At 43.1% G+C, this 25086-nt stretch overlaps 1 protein-coding gene across 1 annotated transcript in view; it reads left to right on the top strand.

The window, feature by feature from the left end:
• The window catches only part of LOC308394477 (anosmin-1-like), a gene marked incomplete at its 5' end in the record, with an annotated part of 32877 nt that extends 8492 nt beyond the window's left edge, over positions 1–24385 (top strand). The window contains 14 exons of the mRNA XM_080878834.1: positions 713–915; positions 3574–3633; positions 11179–11244; positions 11628–11850; positions 12726–12910; positions 13585–13714; positions 15054–15259; positions 15488–15614; positions 17178–17282; positions 18896–18984; positions 19266–19437; positions 20722–20948; positions 23165–23306; positions 24276–24385. Of these exons, the coding sequence (XP_080734960.1) occupies positions 713–915; positions 3574–3633; positions 11179–11244; positions 11628–11850; positions 12726–12910; positions 13585–13714; positions 15054–15259; positions 15488–15614; positions 17178–17282; positions 18896–18984; positions 19266–19437; positions 20722–20948; positions 23165–23306; positions 24276–24325 (1985 nt within the window). The 3' untranslated portion in view covers positions 24326–24385. The remainder of the gene's footprint in view (positions 1–712; positions 916–3573; positions 3634–11178; positions 11245–11627; positions 11851–12725; positions 12911–13584; positions 13715–15053; positions 15260–15487; positions 15615–17177; positions 17283–18895; positions 18985–19265; positions 19438–20721; positions 20949–23164; positions 23307–24275) is intronic.
• Between the last annotated feature and the right edge of the window lie 701 nt (positions 24386–25086).

Here is a 25086-nt window from a genome sequence, read left to right as displayed (position 1 = left end):
TCACGACCAGTGCTCATGAAAGCAAATTTAAGTTTGTATTTTGGTTCTGTGGCAGGGCGTGGGTCGGTGGCGCGGCTGCGGGAGCGCGGGGGCGGACGCACCGGAGCTGCATCGGCTCAACAAGCCTCTTTAAAGGACTGAAGTGGGCCGTGACTGTTGGTGTTGGTGGTGTGTGTTCGGCTGGGAGCTGGAAGGCTGCAGCCGTGAGAGGGTAAAATAGGAACCGGTAATAAAGAGTGTGAAGAATGTGGTCATTCATTAATACATTCATAGCTAGCCTTCAATTTGCCTGACTACTGTACCTTACTGCAAATCAGCCATTGAACTAGTCACGATCAATTATGACGCCACTGCTCATTTATTCGTCATTGTTCGTCTCCGTGCGTTTTTGTGAGCATCATATTATTCTGGCTACATCTAATGACAAGTAAATAACTGTCTTGTGGCTTTTTATCATTGTTTTGTTTGTTCTTAATGTTGCCCTTGCTGCTAAACTAATCCCCCCTTGTGGGACAATAAAGTATTGAATTGTTGACCCAATACTCCTGGCTGTGCGCACATTGACCGACTGGAATGAAAACACCGGCTCATGAGCATCCCTCAGCCTCATGACCCGAGCTGTGTACGCCTAGATCTCATAGCTCCACCCTTGGCTATATAATAGCTAGTAAAGCTGGGCTTCCATCACATTACTCCGCATCTTTTGTTTCAGCATCCCACCTCGGAACGGAGATGCTGACCACAAACAGCGCTGTCAGGACCAGCCTGTGGATTATTTTCCTCTGCAGCTCAGGTGTCTGTGCCAGGAGGCAGCGCGCCGATGCTGATGAGTCCTGGTCGGAGAGCGTTTCCAGGGCCAGGTGTGCGTCGCGATGCCTCAGCTTGCACAGTGTAGCGGCGCTCTCGATTCTGCAGGTCAGGACACCTTTGACAACGGCTGTTTATACATAACCAGTCCTTAAATTTCACTTATTTAACTTTTTTTAATCAGCAAATGCTTTTTTTATTGGTTTGAAAGAAAATATCCATGACCCTTACATGAGTTCTGAAAAAGAGTTTCAAACAATAGATCTGTGCAATAATGTTTATGTAAAGTTACATTACGTTAATAAAATAACTTTTAATATAAGTAAATATATTTCTTATTATATATACTGCTATAAAATGAAACATATGCAGTCAGATATGGGCACTTTAGGGAAAGCTGAGGGAAACCAGTGCACAAGGTAATGGAAAGTCACGTTTACACTACAAAACAAGGTCTCAGGATGATGGTGAGTATACTCCAGAGACACTGACTCAACAAGAAAAACAAAAAAAACTTTACTTTAGAAATGATATCTAAATATCATAAAATTCTAAGAGTCTGAAACGATCTAAAACAGTGACATCATGGAGTTGACAACATGATAAAAATAAGTTCAGTCATGCTTGATGTTCACTGTTCAACTGAAAGGCCAGAATAGACCATACGGCTCATTATAGGGATTCAAACGGATTCTTCCTCTGCCATTCTCTCTCTCTCTCTCTCACACACACACACACACACACTGACACGTGCACACGCACACTGACACGTGCACACACACACTGACACGTGCACACACACACTGACACGTGCACACACTTGCAGTGTGACTCTTTGGTTCAGGCTTTCGAGTGTGCCTCACTTAGTCCAATGAAACTGCACAGAATGACGGTCCAGCCTGTAATGTGTGCTGTGGTGCTCGTCAAACATGCCAAGAAGCAGACTACTGTACTGTGTCCCTGCTTCAGTTCCAGCTCTCCAAAGCTGCCCCTCAGACATGTATCACTGATACATCATTTGCCATTCCTAGTTTTGCAGTAGCCAGTATTCCCACAGCACTCACGTCAATTCATTAACTATTGAAGTGTGAAACATGCTCACATTGACTTTGTGAATCTGCGTGTCACTTTATTTTAGGGCTATTCTTTGTACCCTGTTTTAGATTTAGACTATAGTTAACGTCCATCCTCAGGTTTTTCACACTAATTATTCTTGGGCTCCATTCCTCACAAAGCTCCTGTGAAAGTCACAATTAGAAGCACGACTTGTCCTGTAGGGCCATAGTATACGTTTTATGTTTCACCACTGTCTAATCCAGCACCTCTGTTATGATTTATTATTATTTCTACTTTCACAAAATTTAGAAATGATTCATTTGTTAACGCTGGTGATGTTTCCAGTTATCGACCTGATGCAGTAGTTCCCCACTGCACTGCAAACAGACTGGTTCTTATATAACGCTTCTCTGCTCTTCTGAGCACTACACAACTTGTGCATTCACCCATTGACACAAGCACATTTTCTAACTAACATTCACACACATCAGAGAACAATTTGGGGTCAGTATCTTGCTCATGGATATTTGGCATGCAGACTAGGGGAAGCCAGGAATCGAACCACCAACCTTCCAATAAGTAGATGACCTGCACTACTGCCTGAGCTACAGCCACCCACATGTGAGGCTCACTGGCCAGCTTAAACTGGTAACGGCCAGAGCTACACTGCAGTGGTGTGGACAGTGCTAGAATTAAAGTCCACACCTAGATCCTGTTGTTCTGTGGCGAGGCTTGAAAATTGGGATTCACAGATGACTAAACTGGAGCTATTTTGCAAAGAAGAATGGGCAAAGATTGCATGGAAAAAGTCAATGAATACTTTTTCATTATCTGATTCCTGTGATTCTGTAGAAGGAGTCTTTTTCAGGAAATTGATGCGAGCTCAGTTTTAAACAGCCAATAACAAAATAAGTAAAACTGTTGATTGACATAATGACCTTGGCTTCAATAAAACCAAACAAGACAGTTTGTCTCTGCTCTCGATCGTTCATATTCCATTTATCTACAGACAGAGCAAACAGCGCTGTAAGACAATCACTGTTCGATATTTCAATCTCACTGTTTGCTGCCAACATTTTCAACGGCTTTGAAATGGAAAAAAAGAAGAAAAAAGGAGAACAGTGAACAATCCCCCAGCTGCTCATAGATTAAAAAGAAACAAACATTTCTTGTTACTGTCATTTTATTCACCAGCCAAGTCAGCAGGTTTAACTCCAGAAGAGCAGGAGACTCTCAGCGTTCATTCAAAAATGGATCTAGCCACCACTACTTACTGGTCAGTGGCATCCTGTCTTGTCTCCAACTGAGCACTTTGGATGTTTGTGTTTTAAAACCAGGTCATAAGGTTTTTTTGGAGGTTGTATTGTATAAAAACATCAGAGTAACAGGCCTGCAACCAGTCTTTGCTGTCTGATCCCAAAGACAGGAGCTGCTCCGACAACAGCAACATGTTTGGAAGTTTGAATATTGCTGGAAAAGATCGTCGTGCATAAAGTATCTGAGCTATGAGGTCTGCATGCTTTATTTAAATGAACAGGGTTGGCACTAGATGTTCCTATTCAATACTTTAACAGTCTGCAAAGTTAGACACCTGTTGGTTTCTCACGTTCCTCTGAAAGTGACATCACTCAGCTTTAAACTGGATTCATTGGTGCTTAACTCAGACAGACCCGTTTGTTTATGCTTGTGTCCTTGTCTTCCTCCTTTTAGTCTCGTCTTCAGAATAACGGATCCTTGGGCTGGTGTCATAATCATAAACAGTGTGCAAAGGTAGGAGACATTTTTAAAAGTACGTCCTTCTGATTTTCCATTCGTCACACAAACCTGAGACAGTGGGTTGTTCCTGAACCTCATTTGCATGAAGTGTTCTGATTGTCCATAGAAAATAACAACACTCTCACCTCCTGGATAAATCTCCTGGTTAACTGGGCCACACTACATGTTCTTCCTCCCTGTGTGGGTTTCCCCACTACATGCAGTTTAAGTTAATTGTTGTAAGTGTGGATGCACGATGGATGAAGTGCACTAAATGATTTAAATGTGGCTTGTAGTCTAAAGTGTTTTACATTGTGCTATTTTCATACAGTATAAGACAGAAGTTTATAAAGTGATGCGCTCATGAATGCATGAATGCATGTAACATGAATGTGCTCCTCATTCAATCTGAAGCACTTTATTGAAGTATTTTTGTACCTTTGTAAGGATGCAAGTATTTCCATTAACATGCAGTTTTGAATCCAAAACAACTTCCCTCGTTTCTCAACTCTGTATTTATTTCCAATAGATTTTCTTATTTCCCACGGGCCCCTCTGACTTGCTCTCCCTTAGTACATTTTTAAAAATCCTGGAATTGCCTGGAAAAAAATCTATAAATGTATATCATGTAAATTCCCCCTTGTTTTGCAGCATGAATGAAAAGATGCAGATTAAAACGTAAATGATAGAATTATTGGCACACACTGTTCTCATATACACGTTTACATCACGGACAAGAACCGAAGAGTTTCAGTTAGCTGTGAGTGTAAAAATAGGAAGTCATGTGGGACTGCTGGAGCCTTTCAGAGTAATAAATCACTCTTTCTCGCTCTCCTCATGTGTGTGTAGTTTTATGCTCCTTGCTTTTGCAGCAATAAATCAGGCCACATGCAACCTGACAGCATGCTCTGTGCACAGGTGTACATCTGTATGTACTGGGACGTGCTGGTGGATTATAGTGGTTATTACCCATTTCTTAAGTCTGCCATTCATCACCAGTTGTGGCTCTTTATTCTGTGACATCCTATATGTCAAAGCAGTTTCCCTGTTAATACATCAGGAGTCATGAAAGAGGCAGACAGTAAAAGATGGATGGCTATCTTTTTGATAATCTGAACATTGTTTGTGAAATGATGCTCAGGTAGTCCTGGTGTTTTTAAATCCACTCATGTGAAAAACAAAGTAGCTTATCCATGATTCAGCAGCGTGAACAACCATCTTTAGCAGCAATAATTAGAAACAATCCTTTTCTATATGACTTATTAGTATCTGACACTCATGTGGGGAATGTTGGCCAGCCGCTTTTTAGTGTTACGTCAGTTCATTGACGTTTGTGGGCTTTTCTCTGTCCTTTCAGCCAGGCGGAGTTCTGCTCTGTGATGGGCCACTGCAGCACTTTGAGTCTTTTCTTTTTCAGCCTTTGTGCTGTAGATTTGCTGCTGAGATCATCGTCCTGTGCAAGGTGCCCATGTCCCATTGCTGCAAAATAAACCCAAATCAGAGCTTATCAATGTGAGATACTCTAACACGCAACATCAAGCAATCATTTTGATAAGATAATGTAATAATGTGATAATGTAACTTATACAAAATAAAATGGTTATTTATCTAAATAATTAAACATTAATGAAAACATCCTTTGTATGAACTGACTGTATATCAGATTCCATTAAATGTAACATTTATACATGGAAAATTTACATGTAATGAATTTACTTAAAGTCACCATTTTGGGCATAAATATTTTTTTAATTTTAATGTAACAGGACACAACAAGGAACAGAGAAGACAAACATGACACGATGCAGTGGTCTATAAACATGTGGGGGTGAAAAGAGATGAATGAAGAAGAAGAGCCGCTCATCACACAAAGTACTGCAATAGTCTGAGCTTATAATTGTATAACAGATGGTTCAACTCCACCTGGTCCAGCCCTAACTATATGCTTCAGCAAAAAGGAAAGTTTGAAGCCTAATCTTGAAAGTAGAGATAGTGTCTGTCTCCTGAATCCAAACTGGAAGCTGGTTCCACAGAAGAGGGGCCTGAAAACTGAAGGCTCTGCCTCCCATTCTACTTTTAAATACTCTAGGAACAACAAGTAGGCCTGCAGAGCGAGAGCGAAGTGCTCTGATAGGGTGATATGGTACTACAAGGTCATTAAGATAAGATGGGGCCTGATTATTTAAGACCTTGTATGTGAGGAGCAGGATTTTGAATTCTGGATTTAACAGGAAGCCAAAACAGGAGAAATCTGCTCTCTTTCTAGTCCCTGTCAGGACTCTTGCTGCAGCATTTTGGATCAGCTGAAGGCTTTTCAGGGAGTTTTTAGGACTTCCTGATAATAATGAATTACAGTCGTCCAGCCTGGAAATATGTTAATGAAGGTAATGCCCCAAGAATCCGGTCAGACACCATCTTTCTGAGATTTTTAGCCGTAAATATAAACCTTTTTTTGTCTGAGTTTAGAAGGAAATTGGAGGTCGTCCACAGCGTTATGTCTTTAATATAAGCCTGTAGTTTCATTGATTGATTTATGCCACCAGGCTTTATGGATCATAAAAACTGATTCTAATGATTCCACTGTGTCCACATGCTTGCTCTCAGGGGTCATCTGATCGTTGGGCTTTCTCTGTATTATTGTTCAGTCTTACAATATAAAGCACCTTGAGGTGATTGTAGTTGTGATTTGGTGCTGTGTAAATTAATCTGAATTGAACTGTATGCACATTTATCAGGGGAAGGCATGTCACTATAGACAGTTGTTCCCCACAAGATTTCAGACAGTGGAGTGAAAAAAGTTATCAGAAGAGTTGTCCCAGAGCCAACTTGAGCTGCAGAAAGACCTGGAATCAGCAGGTACAGTCGTTACCGCGCTGCGAGAGTTGACCTGTCAGCTGTCTGACATCACGGATGCCATCTAACCTCAGCAGTAATAACACAGAGGCTGGATGTGGAGAGGGAGTTGAGGCTTTTCACACTTTCAGCTGTGAAATTTATGATTTTCAGGGTTTTCATCGTTAACTCGGTTTCCTGGGTCTTTTCCCGTGTTGTAGTCGTGCGTCTTATTTTGAAAGAAATATTTAAGAGTTACCATAGCGACCAGAGAGCATTAAGGGGCAGAGAGGAGGATGTTACTCTCAATGTTGTTGGTGCATTTCAGGAGGACGCTGCTAACAACGTTACACAGTTACACAGTGAATTCACGTCTATTATTATATTTACAAAATACCAGTTTCTGTCTCGGTCGTGTCTTTAATTTTGTCGTATTTATCTGCGACACCTTAAAGCCGTGAAAACATCGTCTGACGTTAAACTGCTCCGTGGCACAAAGAAGGTTGGGGGCCGCTGTGATAGGCTGATTAACAGCTTAAATATATAATACCTACTTACATTTATAACAAACATGCACATTTAAAATATCAGACTGATTTAAGAACTTCAACGAACGTCTGAAACTTAAATGACGATGCAGATCTTTATTAAAGTACGAAATCCTCCACTCATGTCTGCCCACATTCACCTGTCAGCTGTCTGACATCACGGATGCCATCGAACCTCAGCAGTAATAACACCGAGGCTGGATGTGGGCCTCACTCCAGCACTTTAAATATGAACCACAGTAAAAGATAAAACATCTCCGTAGTGACAACTTTAGAGATTTAATATTCCTCCGTGTTATAAAATATTACTCATGTCAGACTTGTGAGTGTGGCTAACATGACAGTCCCAGTTCCAACATACCCCTGCCCAGCTCTTAATCTTAGAGAGGTCTGATGATAAGCTTGCTGATCCTTGTTGCTGTGAGACAGCCTATCACTTTGGCCTCATGTCATCCTCATGGGCTCTGGTGGTAATGAGAGCTTGTTAATCCTTCTGTCACTATTTCCTGCAGGCATACAGCCATTTGCAAATGCCAGAGTTGATTAACAAGACACTCCCACACAGTCTAGTTCGATTCAGCTCTTAAAAAAGGCTTAAGATGGCACTGTGGCACTGGAACAATGAGCGAGCATCATAGTCACGTGCTGACACCAGTGTCCTGAGCGAAACATACACAAACTGGCATCGAGCGCAGTGTAATGACCTTCTTCCTCTCAGCAGTAATTAGTGTCCTTCAATACACAACAGCCTTGATGTGATGTTTGATTAAGAGCCAGAAAACCTTTTCTTTCATTCCTTCAACTCATATTTTCAAGTACCTGCGAAATAATTTTCTAGGAAAAGTTAAAGTTCGCCTGTGGATGTTCAAAAATCTGGAACATTTTCAGAGACAATGTCAAACAGGAAACAAGACACAAACACGGCCTGTTTGGTCTCTGTGGGGTTCGTCTGGGCAGAGAATCAAACCGTGTCAGGAACCAAAGGAACGGCATTTTACACGGTCAGCAGAGAAGATGCTGCTCCATTATCTCCGTTTGGTCATGGAGGAATAAGGAACATCCACTGCCAAAATAACCCAACAGCACAATAATGTCTCCATTAGTTTAGAAGGCATCATGCTGACATATGGACCATAGCTGAAACTCACCCCAACACCAACCAGCCCAAACCTGCACCTGGCCTCACTTTAACCCCAACATTAAACCAAGACACACAACATGACCACATAAACAGAATTACTGCACTACAATAATAATAGTGTAATGACACACACACTGCTGTGCGTTGTAGGTAAATAAGAACAGCACGGCTCAGGTTTTAGTAAGAAATACATTTCATGGGCTGCTTTATCTTCAGAGTAGTGAAACAAAAATGATTTAAGCTTGAAATGGGGCAGAAAACTCAGTGATGCTGAGCTACAAAGGGAATGACACGAGAGTGGGAATGTCAGTGTGCGTTAGTGGAAGCGTCCTGTTGTGGAGAGCGTGGACAGGAGATGGGAGATGACAGGCCTGGAACAGGGCAATCAGACACTCCACTGCGGAGCAGCACAGTGTGGGCCACACTCTACTTTGCAGCAACTTCTTCTTCCCTGTATCTTCCCTTATCTTAGTGCACATCACTGACTGTGAGTTTTGCCCTTTTTTAACTTTCACAACCCTTTTGTTGATTAAAAGATGTGGTTGCCTCAGCACGGGGCTCTAAAACAGTACATCATGTCACACAATTGTGCAGCTCTCCCTTGTCAGCCCTGCAGGGCGACCTGACCAGGGTGTAACTGCCTCTCACGCTGTGACAGCAAACTCAGAGTTGTACATAATCATTAAGGGTTGATCTGTGATGCTGGAAGAACAAACAGATAAAGCCGCCGACTGAGTGGCTGGAATTTGTTGTCGCTCGTTGTTGTTCTGTGCACAGATATTTCCGTCAGGTTGCAAATGACCCAAACTAGTTGGAACATCAGGCACAAAGCGAGTCTGTCATCGGTGTTGTTGCTTGGCTCTGCAGCAGCTCCGACGCTCACACACAACATGCTGCTTCTCCTGTCTTGTGGACTCGTGTACAATCTTTAACGTATTCTTCATCTTGCTTGTGCTGCTGAACTCTTCCTCGTGGAGCACTAAGAGCACCGACACCTGCTTCATTCAGCACGTCTACAACCCGGCATGTGTGGCTTGTTTTCATCGGAGGGCGTTTGTGGCTTCATATTAACCCAAAAGCTTATTGTCCCCCCTGTAAGCAGCGATGACAAATCTGTAAGCTTTACAGAAAATACACAGAAGTAAACATGTGTGACTGTAAACCACAGTTACACTGTGAGGATCGAGCCACTGACGTTTGGTTGGTAAATGACCCCGCTGTGTCTCCTGAGCCGCAGCCTGGACTATGAGCTTAACCAAGAAAGATGTTTAAAGCCCAATTTGTGTCGTTTCATTTCTTCTTCCTCTGCAGCGGTCTATTGTGCTGCATACCTGAATCAAAGGAATCGGTGTCATTACTTGAAGCAACTGCATCTCCCAGTGTTGCAAAGTGGATCGAACCATTTGTCTGAGCGGGAGACCAGGGTGATGCTCATGATTATGCACAACTCATGTTATTGTATGAAATAATGCAGAAACAATTAATGGAACCTTGTCTTGCAGCTTTATGTCCATTTAATACAACGTTAGACTGAGTTTAGTTTGTGCACATGAGAACTGGGAAGCAGCCTGAGGCCAGCTGAGCCGGATCTTTACTCAGGGTGCTCTGTCCTACCAAATCAGAGCGACACCAGGCTTCAGCATGGCGAGAAAGATCATTCATGGGTAGATCTTTTACGACTTGCTTGTTGCAAACATATTATTGACATTAAAGATCTACAGCTTGGATTAGGAGGGTATGAGTGATAGAGTCATCTAATATCCAGTGAAACACAAGCAAGCCCACAGTCTGAGACACAATGAGAGACTATGAGTGTAAGATGGGCCCGAAGTATTTGTGGAGAAAGATTTTAAATGTGATTCTGGATGTAACAGTACAGCAGACATGCTCGCTCTTTCTGTGAAAGCAAACAAATGCATGAGCTCGTTTTCACTCTGAGACAGGACATTTCTAATTTTAGAGATGTTGCACAAAAGGAAGAAATCAGTCCTAGATGTTTGTTTATATGTGGATCGATGTACACATCCTGATTCCCAGCAGTGTTACTGGAGGTCAACGTAATGCCAGAGTAAGTATGGCAGTAGATACCATATTTGGAAGATTTGAGTACAATAACTTTGTGTTTTGTCTGAATTTACAGTGCAACAAACGGTTTTTCCAGGTCAGACAAAAGTGTTGTGAGTTAGTGAAGCGTCACTTCCTGTGCAGCATGTGCCTTATCTGCTGAGCATTTGGAGCACTCCTCCAACTTTCAGATGACTTGCTATGCCCTCGTGAGGCTGTCGTGCTTTTCACTTTCCCCCACTGCTTCTCGCTACAGCATGAAATTAGAACCAGTGCACACTTGCTCCCCTGGGCTGCCTCTGCTTACTGGTGCAGGATTGGGCTTTGTGGTGCAGAGCACTACACTGTTAACGCTTGACATGCTCCAGAAACCCCCCGAGTGTAACATAAATCCCCTCACACAGGTGTGCACCTACACAGAGTTGTGTCACCTTGTGTGTTTGCTTACAGACATGACAGAGAAATATGATCATATTTAAAAAGGACGAGACAGAAGGAGGCACTGATGTCCTCACTGTGCAGCTAGTCTGATGTCACCACACTTTCATGTCCACTTCCCCTGGAAACAACAGCATCATTATGAATTAATAACATTCATGAAAAAAGCACCAATTATTCTTCATTTTATTGAAGTTAATATTATGGGTACAATCAGTTGAATGCCCACACACACACACACACACACACACACACACACACACACACACACACACACACACACACACACACACACACACACACACACCATCCCTGTACATGTTTGTATAATTTTTACAATTATTTATACTTAACTAAAGCGAGATGTGACAGGCTGTAATCTGTGGTTACCTGCAGTTTCACAGAGACATTAAACTGTCTCACACTCTTGTGTTCAGCAATAAAACATGAACACTTCACTGTGCATAACCTCCAAATGTATTTCTTCATCTCTGACCATAAACCTTAAACGTGCTCACATTGCTTTGACTTCCACAGTGCCTGGAGCCCTGCAGAGACTCCTGGGAGATGAAGGGGAAAGGCAACTGCAGAGAGTTATGTGAGGTATGGTGCAGCATAGAGTCAGTCGTACTGTATGCTTTCTGAGTACAGTACAAAAACAGCCGAGGGTTGTTTGTGCAATCACAGTTTGAAATAAAGGTGGAGAGTCTGTTAAACTCTCAGTCCCAGTAAAGACCTGGAGAATCCGCCTGTTCCTGGAAATATTATTCATATTCAGTGCTGTTCTTTTTGTCTCGCTTTTCTTAATCTTCTTGTCTAGATGCTACTTATTGATGCAAACCTGACATTATCATATTTCACAGTTTATTCATTGTTTCACTGTCGTATGTCAAGTGTGAGAATTACACCATGTTCTAAGCAGAGAGCAGGAAGTAGCTGTAACAGTAGTTAACCTGTGCTAACTACTTTGCCTTTGATTCATCCAGCGGGTGTTTCCCAGAAAGCACTGGGAGTGTGTGACCAGCTGTGAGTTCCTGCACTCTGTGCTGATGGTGAAGCAGGGCAGCTGTCCACCTCCACAGAGAGCCAGTGGTTTTGCTGCTGCCTGTGTGGAAAGCTGTGACCACGACAAAGAATGCTCTGCTCAGAAGAAATGCTGCTCTAACAGCTGTGGCCACACCTGCCAGACTCCCAGTGACATCTACAAGGGTATGTTGAGCCAGAATCACATCACTACAACCAGGGCTGCACATAAGCAGGTGAGCATTCGCTGTCAAAATAAAAGACGCGCACCAGATAAGAAGTTGCAACGCGCGTTTGCGTCCATTAGATTTTGTGGAGGAGGACAGACGTTTGTTTAGAACTCTTAAAGATGTCGAAGAAGCTCCTTTAAGCAGGTGTTCCTCCACCTCCGAAGAAATGTCAGGAGGAGTCCGAACCACAAAAGAAGCGCGTATTCTCGGACAAGTGGCTGCAGGAGGTGAGCTGGCTTCAAACAAATGATGAACGCACAGAGATGTGGTGCAGAATGTGCCGTGAAAATCCCACTCTAGTGGACAGAAACACTGCCTTTTATATGTGCGCAAACGCGCGCTGCAACTTCTTATCTGGTGCGGTCTTTTATTTTGACATTCGCACCTGCGGACCACTTATGTGCAGCCCTGACTATAAATGTGTTTAACGATTTGACTGTAGGAAATAATAAAGAAGCTTCATGCGTCCATTTCTCCCACTTATCCAGTTCAGCTAGAGCTCATCCCGGCTGTCGCAGGGTGAGAGGCTACAGCCTGGACTGGTCACAAATGAGTCACACTTGATGACATAGAGGAAGCCGGAGTATCCAGAGAGAACCCATGCAGGCACACGCACTCTAATGTTATCAGTCCTGATAACCTAAAAACTGCCCCCCTGGGCCTTTACTCAAACAAATGAAGTGGAAATTCTCCCTGAGTAAATCTGCAAATCCCTGCAGCATTGGTGGGTGCTGACTAGGAGCCCCACTGCGGAGCTACAGCAGATGATGGACAGCACTGTCCCTTCAGTTGTACTCTGTTTCACCTTTGGTGGATGTTTTGTCTGTCCAGGTGCTCCTCTGAAGCCAAGGAAGGAGCTAGCCTTTGAAGAAGTGTCTTCTGGCCAGCTGGAGGTGCACTGGTCATCGCGCTTCAACATCTCGGCCGAGCCTGTCGTCTACGTTCTGCAGAGGAGATGGAACTTTGGCATCCAGCCGAGCGAGGACACGGCCACGTCGTGGCAGGTGGCTGCACAGGTTAGTTAACTGCCTCCAATATAGACTGTTACTGAGACGTGACAAATTAAAGGAAAGAAAGCCCAAATAAAATCTCTTTGTAAGGTGCTGGGTCTCCAAGTGCTGACAGAACAGCTCTGCTGTTTCTGTTTTTGCTTTGTTGATGGCGGCAGCACTGCAACACAGGCGTCACATGATGCACTGGGACTGTTGTGCAGGCGAATAATAAGCTGAACTCAGCTCGGCATGAACTTCATAAAGTGCTGCTGGTAAAAGTAGATGTTACAGTTTCCACATGTACGGCGGGCACAGCAACAACACATTTTATCACATTTATTTCAAATTTTCAGACTTTTAACTTTGTTAGACATGAGATTATTATTTTGCTTGTAGTTTAATAACTTCATCTACAGTTTCTTGCAGCTGTGCATTAATGTGAGGTTAAGTGTCCGAGGTGGAAATCTGAAAGACAAGCCTGCATCTGGATCTGGATCTGCTAAAATTCATCACTGCATGTTCAAATATTCTGCAAACGTTTTACGGGTCATAAGACATTTTGGTAAATTCCTCTTAACTCAACAATGAATTGTGACATGCTTAAAAATCTATCAACTTATTTTCTTAGACGTTAAAAATCGTCATCGCCAAGACAGAAACCTAAACACTGACCAAACACGCTGTTTTCTCCCAAACAGACGACGGAGCAGAGAGCGAGGCTGTCAGACATCCGGCCCGGTCGCTGGTACCAGTTTAGAGTGGCAGCCGTTAACCTTCACGGGACCAGAGGTTTCACCACGCCCAGCAGACACTTCCACTCAAGCACAGGTCAGACACACATTGCATGTCTGTGTGTGTGTGTGTGTTCGTAGAGTCCGCTCCTCCCATTCGCCAAACAGCAGCATTAACCACAATGAGTCACCGTCAGGGGGCTGGAGCCAGGTGACAGTCAGACTTTGGACAAGCTGCCAGCTGCAGACACACAAAAGCAAAGTCTGGCAACAGAGAGTGACTGCGCTGATGTAGCCGTGCTGATGTGGTGATCCTCAGAGTGGCTGTAGGCCAGTGAAGAAAGTAGGCGATGCAGCAACGTTCAAACAGGCAGAGGTGGTGACAGAAGAGGAGTTCAGACCGACCAGCTACAGTGACATCAGCTGAAAGCAAAATATATTTTAACAGCTTAGAAAATACAAAGTGACAGAGCACAGCACCAGGCCCACCCCTGCCTCTACTACCCGAAGTAGAAGAGATAGAGAAGAGAGATGTTTTTAATGAGCTTAAAGTCAAGAAGCCAAAAGTTCTTAATATCAACACTGGCACAGTTAGAAGCTATGCAAGGGAAAATAGACTGTTTAGCAAATGGTTGTACTGTGGTATATATGCAGAGGTTATGGAGAGAGTCCTCAGAGGATTCATTGTTTTGCTCTGTGTGGTTTCTGTAGCTGCCACAGTCTCAGAGGAGCTGCCTCGGCAAGTCGCAAAGATGTGAACCTTAATCAGTTCAGACGTGTTCATGGCGTTCTCCCACTGTTGCTGCACGGTGCTGAGGTACTGAGGGACGCAGTGTAGGTGGTGCCCTCATGTGCTGGAATGTATTATTAGAACAGTTTTACCATCTGATTGATCACTGATCGTGATCAGGCTGAGGAAGCACCGGATATAAATACCAGCATCCAGCCAGTTCATGCTAATGGCAGGCAGCAGTCCTCACTATTAATGAATGCAATGGTAGTGTGTGATAGTGAAGGACCCACGCACACAGCGTTACACGCCGAGTGTTCGTTTTTATCCGTAATCTGTTTCTGCAGCAGCCTTCCAGCTGCCCTCCTCCGCTTCACGCCGCACAGACCGCTGCTCTGGTCCTGCTGATATACTCAAATACATGATCAGATGATGGCAGTCAGCCCCCCTGACACCATGCCCTGAACCCACTGCTCCTCCCTTGCAGCCAAGCCACAAACCACAGCCTGCCACACAGTACTACCTGTAAATACGGCAGATGTCTTCCGGAATCGATTTTTTGGTTCTTTTGAGAGTAACGTGTGAATGAATCGGCCTTTTGTGAACTTTGCAGGATGGGTTAAAAACTAAGCACATGTCAGTGCACTAAAGGTCATTGTTTCTGCATGCAAACAGATATTAATAACATCCAACATGTGCCCCTCAGATCCCTCCAATCCTCCTGCTCCCACTGAGCTGAGAGTAGCAAATATGAGCTTTGGTCCTGGGAGCACAGTGGGAGCCAGGATTGAGTGGAGCATGCCTCCTGACCTGGATGTTCCCATCCACCACTACAAGGTCAGTTGGAGCTGGACTGCAGTTGGACATTCTTCCGCCTCATCCCTGACCAAGAGGAGGAAGACGGTCAGAAAGGTGAGAATGCCACAGCTGCAGATGGAGCACGTCAAAAACATGACTTCTCTTTAAGACCCAAGAAAGATATAATGCATGTAATGCTCTCCGAAACCCTCGTGGAGTGGAGTGTGTGTAGCATGTTTACATCTGTGATCACAACTGGAAGCAAATATGACTTGAATATAACATGGAATCAGTGGTGTGGTGTGTGCCTAATTGTGTGTCTGTGTGTGTCTGTGTGCACAGAGCCAGGTGGAGCTGGACAGCATGAGGACCAACAGGAGCTACAGTGTGGAGGTTCAGGCTGTGTCTTACTGGGGACAAACTCAGTTCAAAGGACCGCGCGCTGTCCTCCACTTCACCACGCAGCAAAGTACGGAAACACGCACACGACACCGAGGCTTTTTCAGCTCGAGCTCGAAATTTTGTCGTGAAGAAAAGAAAACGTCTTCATGTCAGCTTAAAATTTCCCCAAAGTGTAAAAGCGTGTTCAGATGTTTAGGCTCGCACTGAAAGCTTCCTCCGTTTGTATAGTCGATAGGTCTGCTTTTACACTCTTATGGTGACACTTTTTATTTTTAAAAAAAGCACGTTGGGGTTTAATATTTCAAAGGTTTTCTCCTGCTGGGATGTTCAATCTTTGATCTCCTGTATCTCAGAGCTTCACTCCAGATGCAACCTTAACATTCCACACCTACAAACTTATCAGTGTGACGGGGCTGAAAACTCTTAGCTTTGAAATTCAAAATGTCAAGGCGTTCCTTTCAAAGAGGTGGTTGACAGTATATATCGAATTGGCAAAATTAAATGTACAGATTTGTCTTTAATGTAAAGGAGAAACTGCTTTTTTATTCTAAGTCTTGCAGTGATGAAATGATAAAAACTTGAAAGTGAAGCATTAAAATCACAGGCAACAGGCTGAAAACAGCGACTGGAGATGCATCAGCACGTGCACAGCCCCCCGTGTGACACGGGTGGGAATAACTGTTGCATGCAGATACAGAATAATCCACGAGGATGGGAAAATAAAGTCATAGTTAATACTAACGAAGAAACTGTCATCAAACCTACACGTTCTGATGTGCAATGGAGGCCCTCAGTCAGTTTCTGTTTACTTTGGGTTTTACTGTACATCTAGTTGATGATAAGTTAATATTCATTTTCAACTTTATCTTCTAAAAAACCCTGAATGAGATCGACCTATCAGCTTTCCACAGTGATGCTCTGTATTCACTGAGATTAGGTAACATAAAGGTAGTCATGTGAAAAACAAAGGTTTTACAGGGTTATGCTGTTGTGCAGCGCAGCCTTACTGCTTCCATCCGAATTAGGAGGAAAAGTAAGTAGTGTCCAGCTTCTTCCAGTCAGATGCACTTTATTAAGAGGTTATCAGTAGATGAGAGTCAAAGTCTGCAGCATTCAGGTGTGTACTAACACACTGAGGAGGAACGACATCAGCAGTGATGTAATCATCAGTCTGGGAAGGGTTATAACGAAGTACACCACAGGAAAAAATATTATTCATGTGTGGAAAGATGGTTACCCATCCCAGGAGCCCGAGCAAATTCATCCAGAGTCAGACTGCAAAGGCCTCAGTTAGCATATTTAGTATTGAGTTCATGCTAGTGCACCGAGTGCAAAACAGCAACTCTTCAACAGGACAAAATCTATAACAGAAAGCTGTGGCCCAAAGTCCCGACCTCCACATGAAATACTGTGATGGGACCTTAGAAGAGCTGTTCACAGGCCACCAGCATCAAGAGGGGGCCCAAATTCCTCCACAGCAGCTTGAGACACCAACAAGTCATACAGAAAATAATTACCTCCAATGATTGATACCAAAGGTTTTTGTACCTGCGGCTGTGTCATGGCATGTGTTTGGATATCACTGTATGTGATGCAGTTCATGTTTAATTGTATTCTGTCTGTATTGAAGGCACGAGTGCTCCCAGAAGCCCTGCAGGTGACGTCCTGGATGTGGGGACACCGTTCTACCAGGACGGACAGCTCAGGGTTCATGTTTACTGGCAGAGAAGCGTGGGTATGTACAAATCATATCACACGTAACATCTGAGCTATCCTGCAGCTGCTCTGCAAACGTTCAAACAATTGCTGTTAAAAGACAAATACCCCGTTTGAAACAGCGTGCAGAGATAAATGTGCCAAGGTTTACTCAGCAAAAATTGCAATACACGTCATTCTGAAAAAGAAACGTATTTTCTGTGCAGAAGGTGTAAATATGATGAGTAATTCATGTTATGGAAGGAGGCTGGTCTGCTGCCATGAGACACAATGTTAACCACCAGTTTCACAACATCAGCAAGAGGCTGAAGCGAATCTTGAAACACGAGCTTAGGTTAGAGCTGCTAAATGTCTCTAGGAAACTACTGCATCACAGCAGTCAGTGCCAAACTGCATAAAAGGCAAGAAAACAAGCACAAAACTAAAGTATACAGAGCAAAAACACAATTTTATGAACACAGACTCAAAGTTAAAAACTAAATAAATGCTCTGTACCACACTCACAGTTAACACAGGGGAAGAAAGAGTTATGTTGACCTGCCAAACAGTGGACTGTGCAAAAATGTCCTGTGGAGTGAGGGATTTAGTCGCTCCCGTAATCTTTCCCTGATGTGACTGACAATCCGTCTTTCAATGATGCAAACTGTGAGCTCTTACCTCTCGCTTCTAGAAACAGCTCTATTTCTCTGCAGCCCGAAGGCTGTGCAGGATATGGAAACGCAGGAATACGCTAAGCTGTTGTTGGGCTTTAACCCACATACAGGTCAGAAATAAGATGTAATGATTAAAAGTTCAGCAGTTTAGTAAAGGTTTATTGGTGTACATGGGGCAGTAAGCTCACTAGTTAGCTGACATTTAAAAATAATGGCTCAGGTATCTGGAAAAAAGGAAGACACAGCGCAGCACTGCTAAAACCTCTACCCTAAGAACAAGGATGAAGAACGAAATAGCAGAAAGGATTGGGAGGACTGGTGACAGGTGGTGACAGAATCATCCAGCACAGTGGAAGCTGCAGAGATTTGGGTGAATATAAATTCATGTATTTGAAGTTTTAGGGCTGTGGTTGGAAGCACACACGTTCACCGAGCGAGTGCTTGGTGACTGGAGACAAGTGTCATCACATGACAAGAAGACACCACAAATGGCCCCAATCACAACAGGGCTGGTGGTTTAATGTTTCTGCAAGGTTGGAATCAAAAACCTAAATCTCTGCAGTAAAATCCTAGATCTCCACCATGGACCTGAAAACAGGGTTATAGGTCATGAAATAAAAAGTGAATATGTAATCTGATAAAGCAGAAATGGGAGTGAGACACCATATTGGATCTCATGAATGAGTATTCAAATCTCGTCACCTTGTCAGGTATTATAGTGAATAACAGCTGGTGGATCCTTACAGTATAAACTCTCATCCTAACAACCTCCATAAAAGCACTCAGAGGAAGCGTGAGGGAAAAAGCGACAGAGCAAAACAATTCTGATCTGTGTCATGACATAACTAGGTTTCAAAAAGCAGGTTCAAAGAAGAAAAACACTTTAAAGGTTGCGTGGACATAGCAGTATAATACAGCTAATGAACAAAGTGCAAGACTCAACATAAACATTGCTTCTTCTCTGGCTTGTTGTGTGCAGATCCTTTGGTTGAATTCTACAGAATCCAGTGGGGACCTGAATACTGTGGACACGACCAGACCAGCCCTGTGGAGGAGACCAGTACAAAGGTAACCCTATTCAAATAAATGAGTATCATTCTGATCATGGAGGTGAAATTATTTCATTTCCATAGCCAAAATAAAACAGAGTTGAAAGGCATCACATGGGTGGTACAGATAAAAAGGACTGCTTTTATTAATCTTGTTATTGATAAGACGAGACAACGTATGCATTGTGAACAGGTGATTTTAGTCTTTGCCTTGCCTGCTGTGAAATGAGAGTTGCAGTAATCTGAAATTGGGAATCAGTCTCCAGTCAGCCATGCTCACACCCTGTCTGTCTAATCTAGGAGAGCTTTATCAGCCTGCAGGGCTTACTCTTCTCCTGTAAGTACAAAGTCCTTCTGCAGCCAGTCAGCAAAATGAGTCATCCTCTGGCAGAAAGCACCAGCTTTCATACGCCTCCCTGCACCACCATCCAGGCCAAGAGTCCAACACCTGTCAACTGTCCCAGAGAAACCGGTGAGGCAAACGCATAATGGCTTGTTTATTTCATTTTACTTATCAGTGTCTGCACACCTCAACACTTTCTAAGTGCAGCACGAGTCAGCGAGGTCAACTCTGTTAGCTTCTAATCAAGCCTTTTTTTCTTTAGACACAAAACAATCCTGACTCACAGCACACATATGTATAAAAACATTACTGACGCTGAACTGACCAATCAAATCTCTCGATGCAACCAGCCCCTCCCCTACCTTCCGTACATCGTTTGAGGAATTTGAAACTTTACACCCATGATCAGGGTTAAACTTGGAAATGGGAAGTGAGACAACTTTAAGACTGGGTGTAGTAGTGCAACGCTGAGAAAAGAATTATGATGATAACATGGTGCAAAATAGTGCAGCAAATGCAACTGTAAATAGCAACACTGCAAACCAGTCAGTGTAGCCTGTATTAAACTGCCCCGTTTTTCACACAATCCTCGAATGGCACAAAGATTTGTGCGCTTCAGTTAGTTTTGAAAGTTAACAAAAACATAATGCAACAGTACATATAGGTGTTTACATTAAAAGCCTAAAATTAAATTGAACTTTTCCAGATTATCAAATCTCACTTGTTGAGCAATCCTTACCTTTCAAAATAAAATCTTAACTTCCTCTCATGTCCTCTCTTTCTTACACCTCTCCATCGAGTGTCCATCACATTACCATGACATTAACATATTTTTTTCCTTCTGGTAAAAATAGCACTTTTACATTAGTTACAATGATGCAGTAACAAAGTACACATATTAAAATCTTTTGTTTGATGTTATTTGTTGAGCTGTTTGAAAAGATGTGCTTCAAATGACCTTAAAATGTAAATGCATGTATGCTTTTTTCAGTAGCTTCTGAGGTAGCACAACATCGACACCTTTTCTTATTACTGAGCAAATATCGGGATGTCGTCGGCTGGAGCACAACATGAAAACCTAACTCAGTATTGTGTATTTATCTGTCAGATTTAACTACTCATTTCCTGAAGGTGCCAGAAAGCGTTCCAGATTGTTTTTCCCATTTTAAGCCTTCACATTTCAAAAGCAGTATAAATGCACAACACAATGATGTAAACATGAAATGTAATTTCAGAGGAATCATATGCACAAATATTCAAAACTGCCTGAGGAGACATAATCATGTTCCAGTCTGTCTGTTTTTATACTTCTTCTGGTGAGCGATTGGAAGTTTATGCCACTTGCTTCCTCATGGAGAGGAAAACCTTTCCAGTATCTGACTTCATTGGACTGTCCGGTTGTGTATTTTTCAGCTATGAATCTTCAGAAAGTCCTGGTGAAAGCAACCAACCTGATCGCATCTTTTGAGGTCCTGGGTGGCAATGTGACAGCTATCTTTAGCTGGGATATATCTATGACTTCATCCCACCAGCAGCTAACTGGTTACCAGGTTACCTGGGCAGAAGTCATCTCAACTAACCGCAACTACAATGTCAAGCTGCCTCGCACCCTGATCTCCCAGTCCCAGATCCTACCGCCGGTCAGTGAAGTGACTTTACTAAACTATACAATGTGGAAAATTAAATCTGAAAAGTGATGTTTTTAAAATACATGCATTGCTTGGTATGGCAAAATCCACCTTATTGCAAAACATCAAAGCCCTGAGCATGACTGAGAGATGCTCCAGATGAGAGAGTTCCAGTGTGCCTCGACTGCTGGTTATATGTACAAATGTACAAATAAAGAACCACGATGAGCATCTAAGTTTTTAACCTGTAAAAGTGACTCAACTCATACTGGGCCTAAAGGTCGTCACCAGCTTTTCTAAAGTCTGTGAGAGATGCATAACGACATCTGTCTTTACTCACTATTAAACCAGCAATAGAGAAAAGGCACAGTGAAGGGAACTCATCACTGCTGGAACTGAAGCAGGAAAAGGCAAAAAAAGTCCCTCAGTCACCTTCCATTTGCTTACGGTCGCCCTCTTGTCCGTCACCACGTCAGACGAAGAACTACAGAGCTCTGCTTCATCGGTTTGCCTCCAGGCAATCCAAGAAACCCAAACACTCTCAACGTCATGGCGAATGCCGAATACCCTCAGTTATGAAGTAACTCTGGCCACTCGCCACCTCCGTGAAATTCAACAAGATCACCCACCAGCAAAGCTCACAGCTCCACTCACGTTGCTCTGAAACAGGCCCACAGACCGGGCAAGTTAGTCGAAAAGCCGCCCGACTCAGAAGCCGTGCCATTCCAGCGCTTCCGAAAGGTCTCCCAAATATCCTTCCATTACGGATTCAAACTGGACCGTAGCCTGGTGTCAGCTGCTTCTACCACCAGCATTCGAAGCTAACTTTTGTAACCTCACACATCCAAATGTCTGTCCGAAGTCTTCTTCCATGCTGAAGCAAAACTGTACCTCCAACAGCAAAAGCTACTGTGTATCTTGTAGCTCCTCCCACCCATCAGTGCCAGGTAGCAGGGGCAAGCTCAGTTCTGTGCACCTGCCTCCATTTGTCTGTGTTAGACAAGGGATGCCAGCTTTGATGTTTTCTATGCCTCCTTCAGGAGCAATTAAAGAAGCAAGTTTGTCACTGGGATGCCAGGTTCTTCTCTATCCGTCATTCACAAAAACCAGTAGGCTTTTCTACCACCAGTTCTCTGCATCTATCTATCATTTGCAAAAAAAAAAAAAAAAAAGAGGGGGCACTGGTTTGCCAGTTTCCCTTCTCTCTATCCCACTGGGATGCTGGTTTTTCCGCATTGATCCTTCATATACAAAGCAGCAGTGGACCCTTCAGCAGTGAACTGGGATGCCAGATTCTTTCTCTATCCCTCAGTCGCAGAATGCAGCAACAAGCTTCTCTGCAGGAAACCCTTCTGCCTTCTGGAGATCAGCTCTGTGCATCTTTCTATCGTTTCCAAAAAACAAGTTTTCATTCGCAAAATGCAGAAGCAATGTTCTGTAGAACTGGCCAGTCTCCCTGCATCCGGCCTTCAGATGCTAATCAGCAGCGATTCCTTTCTGTACGACGGCAGGTTCCCTGTGTCTATCCCTTACGTACTAATGCAGCAGAAAGTTAGCCAGGTTCTCTCTTCCCTAACATTCTTTCCCAAAATGCAGCAGCTCACTTCTCCAGCACTAGATTGGCAGCTTCTGCCATCTATCATTTGAGCTACAGTTCAGAGTCGAGCCACATCACTACCTGACTGAGGTTTCCCCTCATTCATCTATCAGGTTCTTACATTGTTCTTACAATTTCCTTTGATCTCTTCTCCTCCAATTCCTAATTTTCTGAGCTCATCCGCCCCACTCTTTGGCATCCTCAGCCACCGTATTGAGGCCATGGGCTACTTATCTCCGCTAGCCTGTCTACCAGTTCTATTACTGGTCTCTGACCTTTGTAACGCGCAGTTATTACTGGTTCTAGAGGATGCCTCCTTTGGGGATCTGCCAGGCTGGGAGCTGCTTTCACACGTGAAATGAGAAATTGATCACATTAAATGTAAAAAAGCAACAAAAATCACCGTCTGCTGATATCGATTTCTTTGTGTATTAGTTTTGTGATAGTACAGTGAAATACTTGGCTTTCTCTTTTCTAGTTTAAATGCAAGTTCAAAATTATTTTCTTCTGTGGGCAAATCTCAGGGGCCCTGAGCTGAAAGCTGGTTCAGTCGTCCTGCACTTTCACACAACATGAGTGTTTCACACTTTGTCCCGTACGTTTCCTTGACTTGTTGTCTCCTCTCTTTCAGGATGGTAATGTTCTAGTGGTGTCAGGCCTACGCCCTGCTAGTTTGTACAGGCTGGAGGTACAGGCCATCACAACGGAGGGTGAAGGTCCTACAACCAGGAGAACCTTCCAGACCCCTGGATACCAAAGCACCTTACTGCACAGTAAGAGGTTAAAACAATCAAAAGGAAAACACTCATAGAAAAATCTTTTGTTTGGACATTTTGGTAAAAGCACAATTACATTTTAAAATCAGTGTATTCTGAGCCTGCATCACACAGTGCAAATGTCTGATATTGGCCAAAAAGTCACACCATACTTTATCATATTTTTAGCTTGACTGGTGATGCACAACATATTTCCTTTTAAGTGTCCTACATGGTCAGTAAGTGAAGACAAATGTAAAAAGGCAAAAATACTTGAAATAAAAAAATGGTGTTGAAAATAAAAGCAAAGCCAAGGTTCCTGATATATCTGGAAGTCCAACCATGTGTATATGTTGTCACTGGGAAGTAGCAAAGCCTGATTGAATAACGTCATGGCTAAAGTGCCAAACACACCCTCATTATGCTGTATTTTCATCCTCTGTAGTCACCAGCTGTAGGTGTTTGCCTCACTCCTACTGATAGGCTCTGGAGTTTGAATAAAAATGCCCAAAGCTGCAGGAAGGTGTCTTATAAATGAATATAACAGAGAAACAGAGATATAATGAGTGTGCCTGCCATCGGGGTTTAAGCTTTAGTAGCAGCATCCAGTCACAAAGCACAACAGTGGAGCTTCAGTTAATAGTTAGCCTGAGCCAAGCTAGCTGTCTGACACTTCCTGTGCTCATACAGGACAGTAATAACTCACCACTGTTATAAACTCGACCCTCACTTTGATGTTGATCAGCAGCCTGCACAAGACTAGAAAAAGCTCGCTTTAATTTGCCTTACAAGTTAAATATTTGTATCCACGAACGCCTGAAACTGTATTTTCTATGAGCAGACTAGTCTTTGGGAGTCTTCGCTGCAGGGGAGAAACAACACCTTGTTCTGTATTGGCAACGTTGTGCTATTATAAGTTACGTGTCCTTTTTTGAAACCAGAACCAAAACTTTATGTTAACATTAAAATATATATGCTTGCATTCAGGATCAAGGCTGAGGAAGCATCCTGAGCAGCCAATCACTGACAGACACTGAGACCAGACGGCCTCATGACCCGAGCTCCCAAAACAATAAAGAAGAAGCCACAGAGCAGCGGTGCTAACTGACAAATGGCAGCTTGTCAGTTACAACAAGACAACAAGTGACAGCTGACAGACATGTGAATCCCTCCCTGCAGTGTCCCATAATGGACCGAAGCTTTACCAAACTTGACCCTCAAGTAAGCATGTATACAACATATTTCAGTAAAAGTATGGACACAACTTTCACCAACAGGAAGATAAACAAAAAGCTCTCTTTGTGTTTTCAGTTCTTTTTACTTCTGTTTGCTACAGTTATATGTAAAAAATAAATACAATAAAAGCATGAAATGGATTTAGTCGACAACGACATCAGAGATGCAAAAGATATATTAACACCACGAACGAGCACTGATAGTAAACTGGATCCTAAAAACTGGATCTTAAGGATTCGAGTTCAGGATTAGTTTACTGATGTGTACTAAGGTCTGATCAACAGTTTTGATACAATTGCATGTAATGATAGAAATTAATGTCAGTGTCACTGAGTGGTGCCATTAAGAGCTCTTGCAACTTATTTTCTAAAAAGATTTGTTGTTTTATAAATGACATGTAGCTCCTCCCACTCTCTCTTCAAATGCTGTATATACTTTGTGTCTCTATTTATTGGTTGTGGTATATTTGTGCCTGGACTGTTACATCTGCGTTGCATGTGTGTGCGCACATTTGTTCACCTCTCTGTGCAAAGATGGTTTTAACTACAGATACGTGTCAAAT

This window comes from Rhamphochromis sp. 'chilingali' (genome assembly GCF_963969265.1).
Source record: "Rhamphochromis sp. 'chilingali' genome assembly, chromosome: 3".
In the NCBI taxonomy this organism is placed as follows: domain Eukaryota; kingdom Metazoa; phylum Chordata; class Actinopteri; order Cichliformes; family Cichlidae; genus Rhamphochromis; species Rhamphochromis sp. 'chilingali'.
This window is presented reverse-complemented; position numbering and strand designations above follow the sequence as displayed.